The sequence below is a fragment of the Akebia trifoliata genome, chromosome 11, assembly GCF_017979445.1.
Source record: "Akebia trifoliata isolate Shusen 1 chromosome 11, ASM1797944v1, whole genome shotgun sequence".
Lineage (NCBI taxonomy): Eukaryota > Viridiplantae > Streptophyta > Magnoliopsida > Ranunculales > Lardizabalaceae > Akebia > Akebia trifoliata.
This window is the reverse complement of record NC_141385.1, coordinates 37,429,781-37,451,303: the sequence shown is the minus strand read 5'-3', so window position 1 is coordinate 37,451,303 and position 21,523 is coordinate 37,429,781. Positions and strand designations below refer to the sequence as shown.

At 33.9% G+C, this 21,523-nt stretch overlaps 4 protein-coding genes across 4 annotated transcripts; 2 read left to right on the top strand and 2 right to left on the bottom strand.

The window, feature by feature from the left end:
* Window positions 1-3,245: 3,245 nt before the first annotated feature.
* On the bottom strand, window positions 3,246-4,015 carry LOC147391488 (uncharacterized). Its single transcript, XM_086457277.1, has 2 exons — window positions 3,855-4,015; window positions 3,246-3,655 (listed from the first exon to the last, which is right to left on the bottom strand). Exons 1-2 carry the CDS (start codon window positions 3,939-3,941, stop codon window positions 3,398-3,400), a joined length of 345 nt encoding a protein of 114 aa, XP_086313403.1. The 5' UTR covers window positions 3,942-4,015; the 3' UTR covers window positions 3,246-3,397.
* Window positions 4,016-7,989: 3,974 nt separating this feature from the next.
* On the bottom strand, window positions 7,990-9,736 carry LOC147391487 (uncharacterized). The gene is made up of 2 exons (XM_086457304.1): window positions 9,575-9,736; window positions 7,990-8,372 (listed from the first exon to the last, which is right to left on the bottom strand). Exons 1-2 carry the CDS (start codon window positions 9,659-9,661, stop codon window positions 8,115-8,117), a joined length of 345 nt encoding a protein of 114 aa, XP_086313430.1. The 5' UTR covers window positions 9,662-9,736; the 3' UTR covers window positions 7,990-8,114.
* Window positions 9,737-12,093: 2,357 nt separating this feature from the next.
* On the top strand, window positions 12,094-19,764 carry LOC147391486 (YTH domain-containing protein ECT2-like). The gene is made up of 4 exons (XM_086417399.1): window positions 12,094-12,234; window positions 18,044-18,124; window positions 18,579-19,104; window positions 19,221-19,764. The coding sequence occupies exons 1-4, from the start codon at window positions 12,181-12,183 to the stop codon at window positions 19,223-19,225; spliced, it is 666 nt and encodes a 221-aa protein (XP_086273525.1). The 5' UTR covers window positions 12,094-12,180; the 3' UTR covers window positions 19,226-19,764.
* Window positions 19,765-20,642: 878 nt separating this feature from the next.
* Window positions 20,643-21,520, top strand: LOC147391485 (isocitrate dehydrogenase [NADP]-like). The gene is made up of 4 exons (XM_086460008.1): window positions 20,643-20,797; window positions 20,904-21,007; window positions 21,199-21,267; window positions 21,363-21,520. The coding sequence occupies exons 1-4, from the start codon at window positions 20,696-20,698 to the stop codon at window positions 21,493-21,495; spliced, it is 408 nt and encodes a 135-aa protein (XP_086316134.1). The 5' UTR covers window positions 20,643-20,695; the 3' UTR covers window positions 21,496-21,520.
* Window positions 21,521-21,523: the final 3 nt, after the last annotated feature.

Below are 21,523 nucleotides of genomic sequence, written 5' to 3'. Positions count from 1 at the left end.
GCATCTCTTTATTTGTTATTTACGTTCATAGTTAGTTTTACTTTACTTTGATTGCTAGTAGTGTTAGTCATTGCTTATTGGTGTGTTTTGGAACTTGGTATAAGTTTCGATTTTGAAACTTGGTATAAGTTTCGATAAAGGGTTTCTCTCTAGGTGGTTTGCTTCCGTGGCTTCCCTCCTAACAATATTTGTAATTGTAATAAGGCCACCATCAAAACATGATAAAAGTTAGAAAATTTACTTAAATGATCTTAGAGGAGGGATTGCTTTTTAATTAATCCCTAAGTTTTAGGGCTTCTCCTAATAGTCCAGTTAGTAATTATTTCTCATTATAAACGTTTCCATTTAATCCCTGGACCCCAATTTACACCGCATCTCTCATGAGAGAAATGTCGAAATTTCCCAAATCAATCGAACTCACTCTTTTCATTAAAAAAATTTGGATTTTCGATATTCTAGTCGAGTTTCGAAGACTCCATTATAATGGAAAGGATTTGAGAAGAAAAAAGAAGTCATTTTCAAAGATTTTTTAAAAAGTATTTTGAAGATGTACATAAAAAATTAAGGATTTTTTCAAATTTTTTTTGCTTCATTTTTGAATGAAAATTAATCAAGAATGGTTTTTTTTTTTTTGGTTTAAAATCATCTTCACAAGTTGTTGTATCAAGTTTTTAGCCGATCTTTTCATGTATTTTAGTTAGAAAAATAAAAATGAGTAGGTTTTACCGACGTTGAGCTCACCACTTTTTATTGTCGAGTTTGATTTTAAAAATTGTCGAATTCAATAATAAAATTGGTGTGCTTGACAATAAAAAGTGGTGAGCTCAACAATAAATAAAATTGATGAGAGAGACAATAAATAAAACTCGTGAACTCAACAATAAAAATATTGAACTCGATAATAAGTAAGAAGTTTTTTTTATAGATAAATAAGAAATGAGCTTGACGATAAAAGGTGGTGATGAACTCGACACTATATAATGTTTTTTGTATCTCAACTTTGTTCTTTCAATTTTTGTTATTGTTATAAATCGTCGAAATAAATATTAAAAAATACATGTAAATGTTTAAAATTAGAAGTATATCATTTTCATTCATCATTTAATTAAAAAAATTGTTGAAAATGATTGGAATCACTGTTGGAATACCAAAGTATGTGAAGATGAAAAAAAAGATAGCTTGGGTACTAATTTCAAAAACATTATAACCTACAAGGATGAAGTTGAAGGACCATTAAAAAATAAAACTTTACCAAATGGACTATCAACAAAACATAGGGACTAATTAGAAAAAAATCCCTCCTCCAAGGTCCTTGTAAGTAATTTTCCCAAAAAGTTACCGGTGAAAATTCGTATTTGGATGGTTGAAGTGAGGATATCTTTTGGAGTTGTGATAATCGGACTCCCCCATGTGGAGTACTCAAAATACTTTTTTGGCGTGGCATGTGCTAGAACCGTAGATTTTATGCCATGGGATACACATTTGCACATCCCCATAAATATGTGCAGTTGAGCATCCCAAGGATAAAGATTTTATTGCCACACTAACCTTTAATTAAAGCATTCCAATGCATATGACATTGGTAACATCTTTAGATGCTCTTATCTAAGTAAAAATTGGTGTGTCAATTTCAGTTCTCTAAATAAATATATGCTATTAAATCACTAAGGGTATGTTTGATTGCATGGATAATTAGAAGAAAATTGAAACTTCTTGAAAAAATGATAATTTTCCAGCATTTGACTCATCAAAAACTTGGTATGTTTGATTGTATGGAAAGTCACTTTCCATGGAATTTGAAATCCATGGAAAATTAGTAGTGGAAAATAGGTAGGGTTGGAAAATCAAATTCCATTGTTTGATTTCACTTCGATAAAATCATGAAAAAATATGAGAAAAAAGAAGAAGAGGAGAAGGAGGAAGAAGATGAGAGGAGGGGGAGAGGAATAAGAAGATGACAAGGAAGAGGAAAGGGGGAGGATGTGGCGATGGTGGAGGTTAGGTGGTAGCGGCGACGACGGAGGTAAGTGAGGAAGATGGGGGGAAAACGTAGTGGTGGTGGTGGTGGCAGAGGAGGTGAGGGAGAGAGAGAGAGAGAGAGAGAGAGAGAGAGAGAGAGAGAGAGAGAGAAGGTGTTCGAAGACGGAGCCGACAGCAATGGTGACGGCGGCGACGGCAAGGTTAGTGTAATGGTGGTGGTAGGGAAGAATTGAGGATGGAAAATATGGGTGGATTTCATTTTCCCACCCATATGGGTGGGAAAGTGAAATCCATGATTTAGTGGACTTTTTGAATGGGGTGGAAAATGAATTTCCATTTGCATGTGCAATCAAACACTTGAAAAATGTCATTTTCCACCCTATTTTCCATGTGCAATCAAACATACCCTAAATTTGTGCAAAAAATGATTTGCTAACACTCTCGATTTTCCTTCATTAGTGACAAATCATTTTTTTTACTATCCTCTCCTTGAAAAATGATTTGCTAACATACGAGAAATCAAACAAAATCAATATTTATTTTATAAATAAAATTAAACAAAAAAAATAAACAAAATCATAATATTATTTATAAAATAAATATTTAAATTATTAAAAATTAATTATTTTTATAAAAAATTAAAAAAATTTAAATTAATTCATGTTTTGTAAATTTCTAATGGAATAATTAATTTTAAATTATATCAATTTTTTTAATAAATAAAGTTAGAGAATTGCTATTGACACCCCAAATTTTATTGATTACACCCCAAATAAAAAAGAAAATAATAAATAAAAGTTGTGGTGCCAAAAGAAACTCTCATTATTTATTATATTTAATTTATTATTTTTTTAATTTATGATCATGTGAGCCTAATCATAATTGTAAATAACTATTAAATTTATTTAAACTGAGTGTCATATTGTTGAGATTATAAACTGAGTGATAAATAATTTAAGAAATTGGGGTGGAATAATTAAAACGTAAAGTACCAATAGTAGCTCTCTAAAAAATTTAGAGTGCCAATAGTAGTTCTCTAATAATTTAAGAAGTTAGGGTGTAATAATTCTAATCTTTCAAAATAAAAATAAAATTTATCATTATATTTATACAAATATCATAAAAGTTTAATTAAAATAATATTTTATTTGATTTCTTTTAGTGCAATCTAATCTAAAAGAATAAAAATAATTTTCCATGTTGTGCCCAAACAGTAGAAAAGGAAAAGGATTTGCCAACTAATATTTTCTCTGCAATCAAACACGCCCTAAAAAAAGGTATTATTAAGATAATAATATAACTTATTAAAACTAAATATTACACGGACAAAATAAGTCTCAACCCCACACCTCATTCATCATCTAGTCACTATTACAGTCTCCAACACACGTACAGACACACACATGCTTCTGCCTATTTACATATACTTACCTGCTGGAGGGTGACCTAGAACCGGGAAAGCCGGTGCTGCAGTGCCGGTTACATTGTGTCCATGATGACCATGGTGTGTGACAGCAACCGGGTGTCCATGATGATGTCCAGCACCATGCACTTTCTGTGCCTTGTGTTGAAGTTTGGCCGCGTGCAGCTCCATCTTCGCTTTGAATTCTCTCGCCTTCCTTCGCTCGCGTGCTATCTCCTTGTCTGCTTTGGTCCTTGCTGTCGCCATCTCCACCTACAATTTTTCATAAAAAAAGAAAAAAAGATCGATCATCTACTAGACCAAACATTGACTACAAAGAGCCAGGAAGGTCATATAAGAGTTGATCTCTTCCTTAGCCTCTAATTTAAGTAGAGAGAGAGAGAGAGAGAGAGAGAGAGAGAGAGAGAGAGAGAGAGAGAGAGAGAGAGAGAGAGAGAGAGAGAGAGAGAACCTTCTCTTGGGCCTTTGCTTTACAAATTTGAACACGCTCCTTAGCAGCACTGGTGATGTTGCTAAGCTTCTCCTTGGCAGACTGCATTTTCTTTTTCTGGAAAAATAAAACTTGTTTCTCTTCAAACAAACTTTTGATTACGACTGAAATATATGCTACTTCGTAATACCGACGCTCAATAATTTATATACACCAACGAACCACGACACATTGCCACGTTAGTTTCCACGCGTCATCTTTACAGTTGTTTAGACCTTCACTTGGTAACACGTACAAAAAGTATTGGAGATTGCATAGAATCTTTTCATTTAAAAGGAGATATTTTAAAAAGGAGGGTTTCAACTTTCAATTCTCCAACCTTGGTGCATAAGCATCCGGACTGGATATCAGAGTTATCTTTGCTGACTTGGCAATTTTTATACGTGTCTCTTTTTTTTCATGTAACAAGTGGAGTTATACTATATGCTTCGGATTTTCCTAAATAAATATTAATATTATTCGACCCTATCTTAGCAATCCCCATGAAACAAACCACTGAGATGATAGAAAAATGCTACTTTATTTTCTTGAGAATCTTTAGGAGTATCTTTCCATCTTAGCCGTTGGTTTAATGTAAAGTTTTCAATGATTTAGCTTTATAATTTTTATTTTTGATTTCTATATCAATCTTGTTCAAGTAAAACTTAGAAGGTTATAAAAAATACTTCAATTCTCTAATATTTTAATATAAGATAAGAAACAAAAGAGTTATATTATTTTCAATTTTCTTGATGTATTAAAAATAGAATTCGAATAGAAAATCTTTGTAAACCTTGAGGGGTTGGCTCAATGGTAATTTCGTACTGATGAGCGTTAATGCCCATAAGTCGTGAGTTCGATACCTAATAGGAGCATTAATTCCTTAGGATTGGAGCCACCCACGAGGGTGTACCCTTACTTACCTAGTGCATGTTATGTGTAGGTGTTGCATGTGCCTGAGGACTAATCCTTGGACAAGACCGTGTTCTATGGATTGGGCAAGGAGAAACGACCAATATATAGGACAACAATTATTCACAAGTTTAGTCGTGGATTTATGGTTCTTGATCTGACACTATCGAAGAATGAATCATACTTTTTCAATCAGATTCTTCAATGGTCGAGATTGCACAACTATGTATTTTTTAGATCCATATCGATTGCACCAAAGGTAGTGGATTACATAGATGATTGTTAGTGGAAACAGTGGGGCAAATCTTGCCATTGCGTATATTGATTTGATTCATTGAACATTTTCCGAGGGGGTAAAAACAAATTACGAGGCCCACCCTTTGATAGAGATAAAGTCGTCGTCCCAAGCACCAACATCGTGTTAGGACTAAGTCCTATTATAAAGTGAACCCTACTTTAGACTTCTATAGGTTTTAGAGTTCTAAAAATGTTTGATGATAATGACAGGTTAAGAATTCTAGAAGGTTTAGAATTATAAGATTTGACAAAGTAATATCTAAATTGATGAGTACAGGTTTATAAAAAGGCTTTCTTTAAAAAAAATGGGAACAAGAACACAATAAAGCCCTGGCGATAAGACTAACCTGAACACAATTAATAAATCACTATAAAATTTGAGGTTTTTAGAGGTGGTTTTAAACTATCACCAATTTTATGAAAACTGCCTCCACTATATATAAGGGCGGTTTAATTAAACTGCCTACTATAGTGGTGTCGCTAATTCCTTTTAGTGACCAAGTACGGGCGGTTTTAAAACCGCATCTCTCATAAGAGAAATGTCAAAATTTTTTTTGTAAATATTTCCATTTAGTCCCAGGACCCCCAATCCACACCCCATCTCTCATGAGAGAAATGTCGAAATTTCCCAAATCAATTGAACTCACTCTTTTCATTAAAAAAAAAAATTGGATTTTCAATATCCCAGTCGAGTTTTGAAGACACCATTATAATGGAAAGGATTTGAGAAGAAAAAAGAAGTCATTTTCAAGGATTTTTTATAAGTATTTTGAAGATGTACATAAAAACCTAAGATTTTTTCAAATTATTTTGCTTCATTTTTGAATGAAAATTAATCAAGAATGATTTTTTTGGTTTAAAATCATCTTCACAAGTCATTGTATCAAGTTTTCAGCCGATCTTTCCATGTATTTTAGTTAGAAAAATTTGAAGAACAAAAATGGGTAGGTTTTTCCGACGTTGAGCTCACCACTTTTTATTGTTGAGTTCGATTTTAAAAATTGTCGAATTCAACAATAAAAATTGGTGTGCTTGACAGTAAAAAGTGGTGAGCTCAACAATAAATAAAATTGATGAGAGAGACAATAAATAAAACTCGTGAACTCAACAGTAAAAATGTTGAACTCGACAATAAGTAAGTAGTTTTTTTATAGATAAATAAGAAATGAGCTTGACAATAAAAGGTGGTGATGAACTCGACACTATATAATTTTTTTGAATCTCAACTTTGTTCGTTCTTTCATTTTTGTTGTTGTTATAAATTGTCGAAATAAATAGAAAAAATACATCTAAATGTTTAAAATTAGAAGTATATCATTTCCATTCATCATTTACGATAAAAAAAAGTCGTCGAAAATGATTGGAATCACTGTTTGAATACCCAAGTATGTGAAGATGAAAAAAAATGATAGTTTGGGTACTAATTTCAAAAACGTTATAACCTACAAAGATGAGGTTGAGGAACCATTAAAAAATAAAAACTTTACCAAATGGACTATCAACAAAACATAGGGACTAATTAGAAAGAAATCCCTCCTCCAAGGTCCTTGTAAGTAATTTTTGCTAAAAGTTACTAGTGAAAATTCGTATTTGGATGGTTGAAGTGAGGATATCTTTTGGAGTTGTGATAACTAGACTCCCCCATGTGGAGTACTCAAAATACTTTTTTGACGTGGCATGTGCTAGAACCATAGATTTTATGCCATGGGATACACATTTGCACATCCCCATAAATATGTGCAGTTGAGCATCCTGAGATAAAAGATTCTATTGCCACACTAACCTTTAATTAAAGCATTCCAATTCATATGACATTGGTAACATCTTTAGATGCTCTTATCTAAGTAAAAATTGGTGTGTCGATTTCAGTTCTCAAAACAAATATATGCTATTAAACCACTAAGGGTATGTTTGATTGCATGGAAGATTAGAAGAAAATTGAAATTTCGTGAAAAATGACAATTTTTCAACGTTTGACTTGTCAAAAACTCTAAATTTGCGTAAAAAATGATTTGCCAACACCTTTGATTTTCCTTCATTAGCGACAAATCATTTTTTTACTACCCTCTCATTGAAAAATAATTTGCTAGCACACAACAAATCAAACAAAATCAATATTTATTTTATAAATAAAGTTAAACAAATTTTTTTTTAACAAAATCATAATATTATTTATAAAATAAATATTTAAATTATTAAAAATGAATTATTTTTATAAAAAAATTAAAAATATCTAAATTAATTCATGTTTTGTAAATTTCTAATGGACTAATTAATTTTAAATTATATCAATTTTTTTAATAAATAAAGTTAGAGAACTGATATTGGCAGTCCAAATTTTATTGATTACACCCAAAAAAAGAAAAAAGAAAAAAATAATAAGTAAAAATTGTGGTGCCAAAAGAATCTCTCATTATTTATTAAATTTAATCTATTTTTTTTATTTATGATTATATGAGCCTAATCTTAATTGTAAATAACTACGAAATTTATTTAAACGATTGTCATATTGTTAAGATTATAATTTGCGTCAAACCTTTGTAATATTTGAAGAATGTGTTTTAATTTTTAATGTGAGTGCGATAAATAATTTAAGAAATTGGGGGGTGGAATAATTAAAACGTAAAGTGCCAATAGTAGCTCTCTAAAAAATTTAGGGTGCAAATAGTAGTTCTCTAATAATTTAAAAAGTTAGGGGTGTAATAATTCTAATCTTTCAAAAAAAAAAAAAATTTATCATTATATTTATACAAATATCACAAAAGTTGAATTACAATAATATTTTATTTGATTTCTTTTAGTGCAATCCAAACGAAAAATAAAAAAGAATTTTCCATATTGTGCCGCAAACAGTAGAAAAGGATTTGCCAATTAACATTTTCTCTCTGCAATCAAACACGCCCGAGAGTATTATTAAGGTAATAATATAGCTTATTAAAACTAAATATTACATAGACAAAATAAATCTCCACCCCACACCTCAGTCATCATCTACTCTCTATTACACGTAGAGACACACATGCTTCTGCCTATTTACATATACTTCTCTGTTGGAGGGTGACCTAGAACCGGGAAAGCCGGTGCTGCAGTGGCGGTTACATTGTGTCCATGATGACCATGGTGTGTGACAACAACCGGTTGTCCATGATGATGTCCAGCACCATGCACTTTCTGTGCCTTGTGTTGAACTTTGGCCGAGTTCAGCTCCATCTTCTCTTTGTATTCTCTAGCCTTCCTTCGCTCGCATGCTATCTCCTTGTCTGCTTTGGTCCTTGCTGTCGCCATCTCCACCTACAATTTTTCATAAAAATAAAGAAAAAGAAGATCGATCATCTACTAGACCAAACATTGACTACAAAGAGCCAGGAAGGTCATATAAGAGTCGATCTCTTCCTTAGCCTCTAAGTATATATATATATATATATATATATATATATGGGAAATGTTTAGCACCCTAAGTTTTACCACACACTTTAACAAACGTTTTTTGTCCTACATGGGTTAGAAGTTTTGGAATGAGCTGATTTTTGGTGAGGATGATCTCTATGATTAGAAGATCATCCTCCCCAAAAATCAGCCCATTCCGAAATGTTTAGCCCCATGTTTACAAGTTGAAAAATCGTGAACCGTTCATTTTTTGTAAATCATTTTTGATGGGGTTAGAAGTTTTGAAATGAGCTGATTTTTGGTGAGGATGATCTCCTCACCATAGAGATCATCCTCACCAAAAATCAGCCCATTCCGAAACTTCTAATCCATGTAGGACAAAATGCGTTTGTTAAAGTGTGTGGTAAAACTTAGGGTGCCGAACGGGACCCTATATATATATATGGGAAATGTTCAGCACCCTAAGTTTTACCACACACTTTAACAAACGTTTTTTGTCCTACATGGATTAGAAGTTTTGGAATGAGCTGATTTTTGGTGAGGATGATCTCCTCACCATAGAGATCATTCTCACAAAAAATCAGTTCATTCCGAAACTTCTAATCCATGTAGGACAAAAAACGTTTGTTAAAGTGTGTGGTAAAACTTAGGGTGCCGAACGGGACCCTATATGGGAAATGTTCAGCACCCTAAGTTTTACCACACACTTTAACAAACGTTTTTTGTCCTACATGGGTTAGAAGTTTTGGAATGAGCTGATTTTTGGTGAGGATGATCTCTATGATTAGAAGATCATCCTCCCCAAAAATCAGCCCATTCCGAAATGTTTATCCCCATGTTTACACGTTGAAAAATCGTGGACCGTCCATTTTTTGTAAATCAACTTTGATGGGGTTAGAAGTTTTGGAATGAGCTGATTTTTGGTGAGGATGATCTCCTCACCATAGAGATCATCCTCACAAAAAATCAGCTCATTCTGAAACTTCTAACCCATGTAAGACAAAACTCGTTTGTTAAAGTGTGTGGTAAAACTTAGGGTGCCGAACGGGACCTATATATATATATATATAGAGAGAGAGAGAGAGAGAGAGAGAGAGAGAGAGAACCTTCTCTTGGGCCTTTGCTTGACAAATTTGAACACGTTCCTTAGCAGCACTGGTCATGTTGCTAAGCTTCTCCTTGGCAGACTGCATTTTCTTTTGATGGAAAAATAAAACTTCTCTCTCTTCAAACAAACTTTTGATTACTACAGAAGTGTATATGCTACTTCGTAATACCGACGCCCAATAATTTATATGCACCAACGAACCAAGACACATTGCCACGTTAGTTTCCACGCGTCGTCGTTACAGTTGTTTAGACCTTCACTTGGTGACACGTACAAAAAGTATTGGAGATTGCATAGAATCTTTTCATTTAAAAGAAGATATTTTAAAAACGAGGGTTCCAACTTTCAATCCTCTACCTGGGTGCATAAGCATCCGGACTGATATCAGAGTTATCTTTGCTGACTTGGTAATTTTTATACGTGCCTCTTTGGTTCATGTAACAAGTGGAGTTAAACTATATGCTTCGGATTTTCCTAAATAAATATTAATATTATTCGACTTTCTTAGCAATCCCCATGAAACAAACCACTGAGATGATAGAAAAATGCTACTTTATTTTTTTTGAGAAATCTTTAGGAGTATCTTCCCATCTCAGCCGTTGGTTTGATGTAAAGTTTTAAATGATTTACCTTTATAATTTTTATTTTTGATTTCTATATCATTCTTGTTCAAGTAAAACTTAAAAGGTTCTAAAAAATAGTTCAATTCTCTTAAATTTTAATATAAGATAAGAAACAAAAGAGTTATATTATTTTCAATTTTCTTGATGCATTAAAAATAGAATTCGAATAGAAAATCTTTGTAAACCTTGAGGGGTTGGCTCAATGGTAATTTCGTACCGATGAGCGGTTAATGCCCATAAGTCGTGAGTTCGATACCCAACATGAGCATTAATTCCTTAGGACTGGAGCTACCCGCGAGGGTGCACCCTCACTTACATCACTACAAGAAAAATTAGCTACCACAACCACTTTTTGTGACGGTCAAAGTTTGACCGTCGCAATATAATGTTTATTTCGCCCAAACTCGCTAACTCTATTAACTCACTCACTCACTCTCGCTGTACTCACTCACTCACCCGAAATCTATCTTCATTTTCTCTGTCTCTCGTCTCAAACGAAATCTATCTTCATTTTATCTGTCTCTCTCGTCTGAAATTTAAAAATGAAGTCTCACTCTCTCTCTCATCTTCGTTGATTGTTTTAGTGGAGAAGGAATCGACACTCAAAAACGAAGCCTCACACTCTCTCTCTCGTTTGCAAATCGACAGATCTGTCTCTCTCTCATCTCATACTCGACAGATCTGTCTCTGTCAATCTCTCTCTGCCTCTCTGCCTCTCTACCTCTATATCGATCTCTCGCTCTCTTGAACTCTCAAACGCGTGAGGGTTCAACTAAACAGATCCGATCTGAGTTCGACATCGAAAATTTAGGTATGTTTTTATACATATTTTGTTAATTTTTCTCTTCAATCGATCCTTAAACCCTAGATTTTTCTGCATATTTTGTTTTCCTGCATATTTTGTTGATTTTTCTGTATAATCTTAATTTCTATAGGGTTGATTCAAATTTTGGTTTGATTTCAAACCAAAATCCCAATTTCTATGATTTTAATTCAATTTTTAGTTCAATTTCAAACCAAGACTCTAATTTCTCATTTTTATAGCTAACTAATATTCAATTGAACAAAATCAGATTTCAGGAGACAATCACTCCCCAATTCTGCTTATCAAATCTGAGAACTCACTCAGATTATCAAGTTTACTCTCAGATCTGTATTAATTTTTTTATTTGCTTTAAGTTCAGATTAACTAAGCTTGTATGTAATGGGTGGAGGGAATAAATTTGAAGTAAGTTTCATTTTGTAAAAGATTTTTGTGCTAAAATTCTATATTTAGACAATGGTTTTGATAACTAACATGTATTTTTCTTTTTTCCTTTTTCTGCAAAAAATAAAGTATGGAATTTCATTTGTTAATGGTTAGAAAGCTCTGAAAGAAAGTCTAGCCCACACAGTCACATTTTGTAAACTCTCCATTGAATTTCATTTCTGGATCACAAAATTTGAATATTTACATATACAGATGAGAAGCTAGCAATCAAAATTGATTAACCATATCATTTCCGGATAAATAGAACCAAAATTTAAAAAATAATAATAAAAGATATTGTGGGTGCTGTGTTTTTCTTCGCTTACCAGTAACACGTATCCATGACAATGTAGCAACTACATGATCAAACCTTTTGCAACTAACAAGAAACTTCTTCCTCTTACAATCTTCATTGGCTTCAACAAAAAAAAAAAAAAGACACGTTAGTTAAGGTCTCAATTATAAAATGAAATGAACCCATAATTATTTGGCTTAATTGAGCAAACAAAAGTTGGATTCATGAATCATGTTTGCTAGTACAGGTAAAAATTTGTTGATTAGCAATGAGACGTTTTTTCGCAAGTAAAAAAATTTGTTCGTCATGAAGGTGGCTTTGCTCTGTAGGAGAGGTCGACATGACCTCTAAAGGGGGAAAAACGAAGAAGCCAACACCCAATACATATGAAACAAGAAGAAAGTGATACCAAATGATACTTGCTTGAATGAAGGAGAATGACAAACACACTCTTTACAGATAAATACAGAAGTGTTGTGTTAACTAAGCTTGTATGTAATGAGTGGAAGGATGACAATGATAGTCATGTATTATTATTGTCTCCCTTGTACCAAAGGAAGCTATTTTGCAATGTTGGGCTATAGTTCTAGTACAACATATATAATCTAATTGAAATCATAAGTTGTGCGAGTCTAATTGTGTGCCTGGATTTAGTAATACCACTGTTGCATTTATAGTTTATGGTACTTTGTATGTTATATTTTAACATCATTCTTGTGGCTTTGTTTCCTATCCAATGTCAACCCTTATCAATAATTCTTTCTTCTTTTTTTAATCTCTTTGACTTTTATTCTTTTATAGACACTTCTATCTATTTTCACTAGTAAGGGATAAGAGCTTCGTAGATAACACCATATTATATTAATTGCAACTCATATTATTAATAATACATATTTGATAATCGTTCATGGAAGATTGCCTAGTTTATCCTTCACTTTAATGGGTTGTGTTGGGTAAATTGGGTCAATTTATAGATAATATTAGGTCAAGTACGATCTGTAGATGGATCGTTTCATTTGAGTAAAATATTTCGTCAATAGTTGACTAGTTGTTTCCTTAGTTTTAGTTGTATGTGACCATGTGTTTTTGGTTTAAATGTGACATTGCTGTGAAATGGATGTGCCGATAAATAAAAGTTGGATTCAGTTGCCTAGAGATACCCCTGAGTATGAAGCAAGAGTTATTAAGTTCTTGGATTTTGCATTTTCTCATTTAAGGTTCGATAATGCTATCCAATGTCCTTGTGTCAAATGTCTCAACGTGGTGGTAAAGAATAGAGAAAACGTGCATGGTGATTTATTATGGTATGGGATAGATAAGGGATATATATATTGGACATGTCATGGTGAGACATTCGAAGATGAATATATAATTGATGAGTTCAAAGAGGGTGATGATATGCAAGGAATATTACAAGATGCATTTGAAATCTCAAACTTTGATTGTGAAGATGTTAATGAGTCGAATGATGACAGTCTAGATGAGCCAAATGAGGATGCAAACAAGTTTTATGAAATGTTGAAAGCTGCTGAGACTGAGTTATATTTGGGTTGTACTAAATTTTCGAAACTATCTTTCATTGTAAAGTTGTTACATCTGAAATGTCTTAATAGATGGAGTAATAAATCATTTGATATGTTACTCGAATTATTAAAAGATGCATTTTCTACTGGTGAAAAGTTGTCAAAGAATTATTACGAATCGAAGAAGATCCTGCTTGAACTTAGCTTACATTACAAGAAGATACATTCGTGCCCGAATAACTGCATGCTATATTGGAAGGAGCATGAGAATGCAAATGAATGCGTAGTGTGTGGTGAGTCTAAATGGAGATCAATTAGATGCGAGTCAACTGAAAAACCTTCTCGTTCTTCTACAAAAGATAAGAAAATAGCTGCAAAGATTTTGCGTCATTTTCCGTTAAAACCGAGGCTTAAACGGTTGTTTATGTCTTCAAAAACAGCCGAGAACATGAGATGGCATTCCGATAGTCGTATAAAAGACGGTGTGTTGAGGCATCCAGCTGACTCTATGGCGTGGAAAACTTTAGACAAGGAGTATCCATCATTTGGTTTTGAACCTCGGAATGTTAGACTTGGATTGGCAAGCGATGACTTTACTCCTTTCAGTTACATGAGTACTCCTCACAGCACATGGCCTGTTGTTTTGATTCTGTATAACTTATCTCCATGGATGTGTATGAAACAAACTTCTTTTATGTTGTCGTTACTCATTTCAGGTCCTAAGGCTCCTGGGAACGACATCGATGTGTATCTGCAACTATTGCTAGACGAATTGAATGAATTGTGGACAGATGGAGTTGAGACATACGATGCCTCAAGAAAAAAAAATTTTAAGATGCATGCAGCCGTTTTATGGATTATCAATGACTTTCCTGCATATATGAACTTATCAGGATGTAGTACTAAAGGAAAACTTGCTTGCCCCTCTTGACACAAAGACACTTGTTCAGTCAGATTGCAGAAAGGAAAAAAAGAATGTTACTTGGGATATCGTCGATTTTTACCACTTGATCATAGATTCTGAAAAAATAGAAATTCGTTTAATGGAAAAAAAGAGTTGAAATATACACCAAAACCGTTGAGTGGAGAGGATGTGCTTGATCAATTACGAGAATACGAGCAAATTATTTTTAGTAAGGCAAATAAAGATAAGATTGGGAAGAAGAGAAAAAAGGATAATTGCAAGTTACCAAAAAATTGGAAGAAAAAAACATCTTTTTCAATTTACCGTATTGAAAAGATCTTTTATTGCGTCACAATTTGGATGTTATGTACATCGAAAAAAATGTATGTGATAATTTGATTGGAACACTTTTGAACATTGAGGGTTCAACAAAAGACAATTTGAAAAGTCGTCTTGATAGACAATTAATGGGTATAAGGAAAGAACTTCACCCGATACCGGAAAGGGAGAAACTGTTACTACTGCCTGCATCTTACACAATGTCGTCACTTGAAAAGAAGAAGTTTTGTGAATGTTTAAAGGGTGTAAAGGTTCTAGATAGTTATTCTTCGAATTTTTCAAGATGTGTTTAGGTTAAACAATGCAAGATCTCAGGACTAAAGAGTCATGATTTTAATGTACTGATGCAATAATTTATTCCACTTGAAATATGGGGACTCTTGCCTAAGAATGTATGTCCTGTTTTGATTGAGTTGTCCACATTTTTTAGACAATTATGTTGTAAGGTACTCAGGATAAGGGAACTGGAGAGTCTTGAACATCAAATTGTTTTAACACTCTGTAAAATGGAGATGATCTTTTCGCCGGCATTCTTTGATATTATGATGTATCTACCCATTCATTTAGCTAGTGAGGCCAAGATGGCTGGTCCAGTGCACTACAGGTGGATGTATCCAATAGAGAGGTACTTGCATAGGCTAAAGTCATATGTGCGTAATAAAAATTATCCAGAGGGTTCAATTGCAGAAGGTTATCTTTGTGAAGAATCGTTAACATTTTGCTCGAGGTACTTGCATGGGGTCGAGACAAGATTCAACCGACTAGAGCGTAATAACGACAGTGTTGATGTTGGCTCGAGTAGAATGTTATCAATTTTTATGAAAAATGGTCGTGCTATTGGAAAGGCTATCCCACAAATATTGAGATCTAGTGAGTGGGAACAAGCACGTTTTTATGTGTTGAACAACTGTAATGAAATTGCTCCATTTGTTCGGTAAGATAAATTTTTTCAAATCTACTTTTTATATATTCATAATTTTCATTATTTACTTATTAATGGAACAATTTATTTTATAGACAACATAGACAGTTGATTAAAGACACCCATAATCACATGAATGCGAGGGATATGGAGCGAAAACATATTAAAGAATTTTCCGAATGGTTTATACATCACGTATGTATTCAATATCATGATTACATTTTTTTTTATTAAGTACATTTCAATATACTTGTAACTTTAGTTATCCCATTTTCTAATTTTAAATAGGTTACTCAAATGCGATTACATGGTGAGCCTGTAGATGAATGTATCGAGAATCTAGCTTTGGGTCCATCACATAATGTGATTTTTTAAGGGATATATTGTGAATGGCTTTAGATTTCACACAAAAGAGCGCGACAGACAGCGAAATACTCAAAATGGTGATGTGTTCGTATCTGCAGAGACACATAGTTTTGCAAGCGTGAGGGACATGAATCCGGTGACATGCAATGTTGGATATTATGGCATCTTAAATGATGTTTTAGAGTTAAAGTATCCTAATGGGTATCGAGTTGTTTTATTCAAATGTCATTGGTGGGATGTTTTGAGTCGTGGGGGATTCAAACAAGATGAATATGGGTTCAATTGTGTGAATAGTACACAGACATTATCAACTAACGAACCTTATATCCTTGCAAACCAGGCACAACAAGTTTTTTATATTAAAGACAACATTAATGATGATTGGCGAGTAGTAATAAATACGCAACCACGAAACTTATACAATATGATACCTGAAGAGGATGTTGAAGAAGAGACTTTCCAAGATAATGAGAATGAGCATGAGTTGTACCAAACCGAAGTCGACATTGATGACTATGTTGTCACTTGGTATAGGAATGATATCCAAGGAGTACTTGTCGAAGGAAATGGCAGTGATCATACCTTCATTAATGATGATGATGATGATGTTTAGTCATTTTATTTTACTTCTTTTTTCTTGTTGCTTGTTTTTCTCTTGAGGACTCCTTACCTATTTTTCAATAAAATTTGTACTTATTGATAGTTTGTTAAGTGAAATTTCCTTCTAATTGGTGAATATATTAATTTTCATTGTTATGAATTGCTTAGTTAGATATGTCTCGTGGAGAATCTTCTAGAGTTCTACCATTCGGGGATGTTGGAGACAGTGTTATAAATTAATGTGTTTGTCATTTTTCTAATTATATCATTTTTTATTTATTTATTAAATTATGTGTTTTTGTAGAATAAGACCGGAACTGATGATTCAAAGAAGAAGTGGGTGATGAAACGTATGTCGGCGAGGTATAGAGATTGGAAGAATGATTTAAAGAAAGATTACAAAAAATATAAAACAGATGAAGAGATTGCTACATATTCCTACTGGCGTCTTAAAGGCTGATTGGACTTGGCTTGTCCATTATTGGAGTACCCCCGAGGCTCATGTATAAATTATTACAAATTTCTTAACTAATCATTTTTAAAGAATGATATGTTTGTAATGTTATTAAATTTGTGTAGGTTATCTAAAAAAGGAATAGCAAGAATAGGAAAAACTAAGTAATTAAACATACGGGGGGGACAAAGAGTTGTGCACAGTATTGGTCGGAGATGGTGCGTGTTTATATGTTAATTATATATATATATATAAAATATTTAAGTGACCTACGATATATACTAATTTGTTTTTTTTTCATGTAATTATGGTAAAGAAGATGGTAGTTTACCTACTCGGACTGAAGTTTTTAAGAAAATCCATACTAGGAAAAATGGGTCTTACAGTGATCCTAAATCGGTCGAGCTTATTGTACGTAAGAAGTCAATTGTAAAATAAATTATTTATTGTAAGATAATTACTAATGTATTTTTTTCTACAAAATAATATGATAAAAAAACATAAAGATAGTGGCAGATCTGATTCTACATCCATAAGTGAGAAGATATTTACTGAGGAGATGGGACCAGAGCGGCATGGTAGAGTGCGTACATATGGACTAGGCCCGACCCCGAGTTCAGTATTTACATCTACTTCTAACTCATCTCGTAGTAGTACTTATGCCGAGATGCAGTCCCAGTTGAATGAGATGCAAAACACGCAAGTGGAACGTGATCGGCAATATGAGGAGAGGATTGCTGAGTTGCAAAACATGCAAGTGGAACGAGATCGACAACATGAAGAGAGGATTGCTGAGCTACAAAAGGAGATGCAGATGCAGATGCAAAGAGAGATCCATAGCCAAGTACAGAGCTAAGTCCAAGAGCATATAGCCCTATACTTTCGCTCCATGTTTCCTAATAGTCATCCTCCCAGTCAATGACCTTGAAAGTCAATTAGATACATTTAGTTTTTGATACATTTAATATCTCCACTTTAGACTTTTTTACATACGTGTTGTTTAATTAATAACTATTTTTTGTTGTTGTTGTAACTAACCCCTTTTTAACTCCGCCAATGTAAAATTAAATATTTTACATTGCCGGTCCCAAGCCCGGAGAAAGGAGGAGGGAAAAGATAAGGTATTGTTTCATATTTCAAGACATAAATAATCAGGTTTTGTAGATATCTGAACTTTTTTTTTTATATGCAGCAAATCTTCGTAGTGTATGTAGCTTTGAAGGTCTCCAGTCGACAACAAAGGCAGTTGAGCAAAGATGAGATCAGGCTTGTGGTGATGATTTTTTTTTCTCTTTATGCTTCTTTTTGTTTTTAATGTGTGTCCTGCTGTGTAAATATGAGCTTTTGATTCTTATATCAATGTAAACTCATAGATATGTTTAAAATTGAATGAAATCGAACCCACCCATGAACCCATTCTTCTGTAGCTAATGTGGCATCTAGTAAGCAGCCTGTGGCACACACTAATCTTACTTCTGGTACATGGTATAGCCCTTAATTCACTGAGGTCTATTTAACAATGTACATGGTATAGCCCTTTGTCTTCCATTTACATGGTAGCGACAAAAAGGATCAGGAATGCAGGTGTTGCTTCATAAATTGTGAAAATTTGGAAATTAGCCCCAAACTCAGCCACTAAACTTGTGTGTACTAATGTATGCCTATTCTCGTACAAAATGCTCCAGGAATTGATCTTTAGATCATTGTTTGAAATGATGTGTTTCCAGGGTAGAAATGCTACTGGCTCAAGTCAAGCTGTGGATCAATTGCCTGTTAGGAAGGTTTCCACTATCCGTAGCCCATTAAAAGTTGCTTCTCCCATTACTAATGTTTTACCCGACTTTGGATCAAATGCACGTGGATGGGCAGTGGTGGATAGGCCTAGGTTGCACTATGGTGGGGTTTCAAACAATGGAAATGGAAATCAGGATTTGCTGGGTGAACATAATCGGGGGCCTAGGATGAACAGGTCAAAAAGCCAATGGATGCCAACTAATTCTGTTGATGCCTACTCAACAAAGACAGGATCTACTAGTGAACAGGGAAAGATCATTATCTATACTGATCAGTATAATATGGAAGATTTTCCTGTTAACTATGCTAATGCCAAGTTCTTCGTAATCAAATCGTATAGTGAGGATGATGTGCATCAGAGCATTAAATATAATGTATGGTCAAGTACTCCTAATGGGAACAAGAGACTGGAACTAGTGTATCAAGATGCACAAACAATAGCTCCTGGAAATCCAAGAGGTTGTCCTGTATTTCTGTTCTTTAATGTGAGTTTTCTTATAATCAATTTGGGTATTGCTTTTTTCCATCTTTGGTTTTGTTTTAAGCTTTGCTGATGGGGATTCTTTCCAATGCAGGTTAATGCAAGTGGGCAGTTTTGTGGTGTTGTAGAGATGATTGGCACAGTTGACTTTAACAAGGATATGGATTTCTGGCAGCAAGATAAATGGAGTGGTAGCTTCCCTGTTAAGTGGCATATAGTAAAAGATGTACCAAACACTAATTTTCGGATTTGATTTTTGTTTGCTGTCAATTTTTCGGATTCAAATCGAAGACGGTGCTCAGTTCTGCAGTGGAATCCCGATGTCGCCACCCAACTCATTGTTTCATCTGATGATGATAATTCACCTTCTCTAAGAGTAATCTCTTTTTGAGATATTCTTTTTCTGTTTAGGTGTTAGTTTAATAAGCATGTTAAGTTCACTAATTGGCTATTATATTTATACACAACTCTGGGATGTGAGAAACACGATATCACCAGTGAAAGAGTTTGTTGGTCACAATAAAGGTCTGGGATAGCAGTAATTCATTTGCCCTTCATTTTAGACTTGTTATTTTTAACTGATGGTTTATAATCTGGAGAGGTGTTTATGATATAGCAGTTCAATATATTTTAGTACCTATGTCTTTTCCTTTTAAATAAGTTGGTCTGATGCTCTCTCTTTCTCTCTCTGCAAGTTGGTTGTTCTTACTGTTGCAGCATTATTACTCATCTTACATGTTTTAGGGACTTTGTTTTCTCTGTAAAATCCTTGAAAATTTTCTCTCTTTGTAAGCTTTTTTTGACTGAAGATCCGGTGGAGCTCCTCTTCATCATATAGATTCATCTGGGTTTCGTTCAATTCAAGGTCAATTTCCTTTCTGATTTGAAATTTTATATAATGCCCTAGATTTTTCTAGTTTTAATTCGAAACACAAGAAATTGAGTGACACCAAGTGTACAGTAGTTTATTATCGACTTGAGCTTTTGTAATTTTGGTGCAGATGGGGAAAGATGTTGTGACATTTTTGTTATGGGCAGCAGAACCAGAAATGGAAGAAAGAAAACTGGTTAATAGGCATACTTAAGCTCATTTCTATTATTCCAAGAAGAAAGAAAACTGGTAAATAGGAATTTTTGTGTGTGCGTGTGCAGGTGTTAAGCATGTGTGTTCAACCTAAAGGTATTAAGTATTCTCCTCTGTGCTTCTTTGTGAGAAGCATATATGGCTTGTTGACACAATCATCTTAATCCGATTCATAGAATAACCCTAATTTCTGTTGTTGCCAGGCTGGACCAAACCCATATGCATTGGAAGGCATGCTTTTGGTGATCAATACTGAGCAGCTGATGCAGTTATCATAGGACCTGGCAAGCTCAAATTGGTATATGGTAGGAGCCTTTTTCCAGTAGAGAGCTTACAGATCCTACAATATTTGTTATGATTTTATTTGAAATTCAAATATGCTCTGTAGATATTGGATTTAACATTATAGATGCATGCTTTATTGTTATTTTGCTTTCTATTGTTATTTATCTATTCAGAATGGTCATCAGAAAAGTCTCTTTTTAATGTTTCCGGTACCAGAAGGAAAAGATGAAAAGACAGAATTAGAGGTTTACAATTTTACTGGTGCTGGAGGAGTAGCCATAGCCATGTATAACACTGATGAGGTTTGGATTTTGCAGTCCCCATTTGTGCTACTTTGTGGGTCCCAATAAGAAATCAAATTTGTATGTTACCAGGCACTAACGATCCTCTTGTTGTTAACCTGTACAGTCCATACGCGCTTTTGCTGAGGCTTCAATGAATACAACTTACAAGAAAAAGTGGCCACTTTATCTTAGTACAAAAAACACAATTCTCAAGAAATATGATGGGAGGTATGTGTCTTGCTTGGTTAGCGCTTTTTCTATACTAGATTTTTTCCTTCGTTTTGCTTTTCCAGCAAACACAATCAAAATGTAACTTCATGGAATGCCCATGTTACTCTAAAATTGTAAATTTTTAGGGTTTTTGTGTTAGATGACAATGCTTTATGCATTTGCATGGTTTTTTGTTCTTATTTTTGTAGGTTCAAGGATATATTTGAAGAAGTATATGAAAGTCAATGGAAATCCAAGTATGAGGCTGCAGGAATATGGTGAGTTACCCCCCTCCCCCTCTCCCGGGTGTTGGTGTGTCTTTGCTGTTTCAAATGCTTGTGGTTTAACTAAGCCTATGTGATTCACTTGGCAGGTATGAACATCGGCTCATCGATGATATGGTTGCCTACGCAGTTAAGAGTGAAGGGGGATATGTTTGGGCATGCAAGAACTATGATGGAGATGTTCAGAGTGATTTCATAGCCCTATTTTACTGTAGTGCCTAGTGCATGTTATGTGTAGGCGTTGCATGTG